The 2,506-nt window shown below is 64.6% G+C and overlaps 1 protein-coding gene across 1 annotated transcript in view; it reads right to left on the bottom strand.

Annotated features, from left to right (window-relative positions):
• PTSG_12922 (uncharacterized protein) overlaps nucleotides 1-2,468 on the bottom strand; it is a gene marked incomplete at both ends in the record, with an annotated part of 3,136 nt that extends 668 nt beyond the window's left edge. The window contains 2 exons of the mRNA XM_004989072.1: nucleotides 47-134; nucleotides 193-2,468. Of these exons, the coding sequence (XP_004989129.1) occupies nucleotides 47-134; nucleotides 193-2,468 (2,364 nt within the window). The remainder of the gene's footprint in view (nucleotides 1-46; nucleotides 135-192) is intronic.
• Nucleotides 2,469-2,506: the final 38 nt, after the last annotated feature.

Raw genomic sequence — 2,506 nt, 5'->3', positions numbered from 1 at the left:
CTCCTGGCTCATGGTGACCGTCCCTGGCCTTGCGGTCATGCCGCACCTTGATGCCGAGACATAGTCTGGGCTGCCCAGGTCCTTCATCTGAAGCGCTTGAAATGGCCTTCCTGAACGCGGCCATGTCGCTGTCGCTGTCGGCGAAGATGAGGAGGTCGTCCACGTAGACGGCAACCCACATCACTTTGCCACCCTTGCAGGTGCGGCGGTAGATGCAGGCGTCCGTGGCTGTGGCGACGAAGTCCTGCTCGCGCATCCAGGCGTCCAGCGTGTGGTTCCACAGGCGCGGGCTCTGCTTCAGCCCATACAGCCCCGCGCTTGAGGCGCAGCACCGTATTCGGCGAGAAGATGCCGTCGACGGCCGGTGGCTGGACGTAGATCTCGTGATCCACGGGCGCGTTGAGGAACGCCGTGTTGACGTCCATCTGTTGGATGTCCATGCCACGCGCGACGGCCATGGCGAGCATGGTGCGGATGGCTGCGATGGTAGCCGTCGGAGCAAAGGTGTCCGTGTAGTTGACACCGTGGACCTGGGAGTAGCCTTTGGCAACCCAGCGCGCCTTGTACTTGATCACCTTGCCCTGGTCATCGCGCTTCCTCCGAAAGATGACCATGCTGCGGAGCACCTTCTGGCCCTTGGGAAGGTCAGCGCGAGGCACGACGTCGTAGACGTCATTGGCCTGCATTGCCGCAAACTCGTCCAGGATGGCTTGGCGCCACTCCTCAGAGTCTGGCGAGGCAAGCGCCTCCTTGACGGTGGCTGGCTCAGCTGACGTGACAGCACTGCCAGCAGCGATGTCTGGTAGATGACCACCCACTGCTGATGTCTTCTCCCCCGTACCAGCAGCGCTGGTGGCAACGTGACACGTGGTGGTTGAGCCACCAGGGGTGTCCTTGTCGCCGAGGGTCTCGGACAACAGCAGCTGGTCCCAGACGGAGCCGCCAAGTGCGCGTGGCTGGAGCTGCGGCTCCCCCGCACGTGGTGCAGTGGGAGCGCCGGTGGCACTGTCCTCGGTCGAACGCTGAGCGGTCTTGTTGGCATGCGAAGCAGAGGCACCGCTGTCGTCCTGCTCTTGCTGCTGCTGAGAGGAGGCGGCGTCCTTGTTCTTGATGGCGCCGAAGCGAGCGTGGATGGTGTGGACAACGCGTCGCGTGTCCGGCATCCAGACGACGTGGGCCTGGTCCTCCTCGGCGAAGCCGACGTAGACGCCGACGCGTGAGCGTGGGTCAAGCTTGTGCCGCGTGCTGCTCTTCTCCACATGCACGTAGGCCGGCGAGCCGAAGACGCGCAGCAGGCTGACGTCGAAGGCGTGCCCAGTCAGGGCCTCGAACGGTGACTTGTCCTTGAGGCTCCTGCGTGGCGCGATGTTGTGCAGCAGCGTGGCGTGCTGCACGGCGAAGCCCCAGAACGGCTTGTCCAGGTCCGCAGCAAACAGCATCGTGCGCGCCGTCTCAAAGAGGGTGCGGAAGGTGCGCTCCGCGGATCCGTTCTTGGCCTGCGAGTGCGGTGGCGAGAAGCGCTGCTTGATGTCGAAGGCCAGGCACAGGTCGGTGAAGTCCTGGCTCTTGAAGACGGCGTCGCTGTCCGTCTGCAGCGTGGCGCCTCGGAGCGCGTTGATGACGTGACGGTCCTTGCGCAGCTGCTCCAGGGCCGCACCGACGTCGTTCTTGTGCCGGATGAGAAACGTCCAGGCGAAACGCGTGCAGTCGTCGATGAAGGTCAGCGCGTAGCGTGCACCTCGCAGCGACGTCTCCTCCAGCGGACCGGCGATGTCGGCGTAGAGCAGCTGGCATGGCCCAGCGCTACGTGGAGCAGACTGCTTTGGGATGGAGGCGCGCGTGCTCTTGCCAAGCGCACATGGTCCACAGGTGACGATGTGCTTGGAAGAGGCCTGGGCGATCTGCTGCCGGATGGCGTCAACGGCCGCGCTGCTGCGATGGCCTAGCACGTCGTGTGCAGAGGCGCCCTCGTCAGCATCCTCGGCTTCCTCATCGCTGCTGTGCACTAGCTCCCCCGCAAGCGCCGTGGCTTGTTGGGAGGTCGTGGCGCTGGCGTAGAGGAAGAGGTGGCCGGTGTCCTTGGACGGCAGCAGAGGCACACTCCATGTGGCAAACTGGATGCGGCTGTCGTCCGCAGCAATGACGATGGAAGCACCACGACGCGCACGAGTCACCAGGTTCAGCGCCAGAAGGTTGTACTTGATGTCGGGGACATGCAGCACGTTCTTCAGCGTGATGGTGCCTGGAACGCCGTCGGTGCCAGTCACGCGGAGCACGGCGTCGCCCTTGCCGATGACCGTGACGGCCTGGTTGTTGGCAACGGTGACGTGCTGCGTGACGGCGATGTAGTTGGTGAGGAGGGAGGCGTCGCTGGTGATGTGCGCCGTGGCACCGCTGTCAGCGAGCCAGAGCTGTTGTGACACTGGTCCGATGGCGTGGCCCTCCTCCTCGCCCTCGGGCTGCAGCATGAGGGCATCGTGGTGGATGGCGAAGGTCTCCACGCGCT

Source organism: Salpingoeca rosetta, assembly GCF_000188695.1.
Source record: "Salpingoeca rosetta unplaced genomic scaffold supercont1.31, whole genome shotgun sequence".
In the NCBI taxonomy this organism is placed as follows: Eukaryota; class Choanoflagellata; order Craspedida; family Salpingoecidae; genus Salpingoeca; species Salpingoeca rosetta.
Note: the sequence above shows the minus strand (reverse complement) of the source record. Positions and strands in the feature narration are given on the sequence as shown.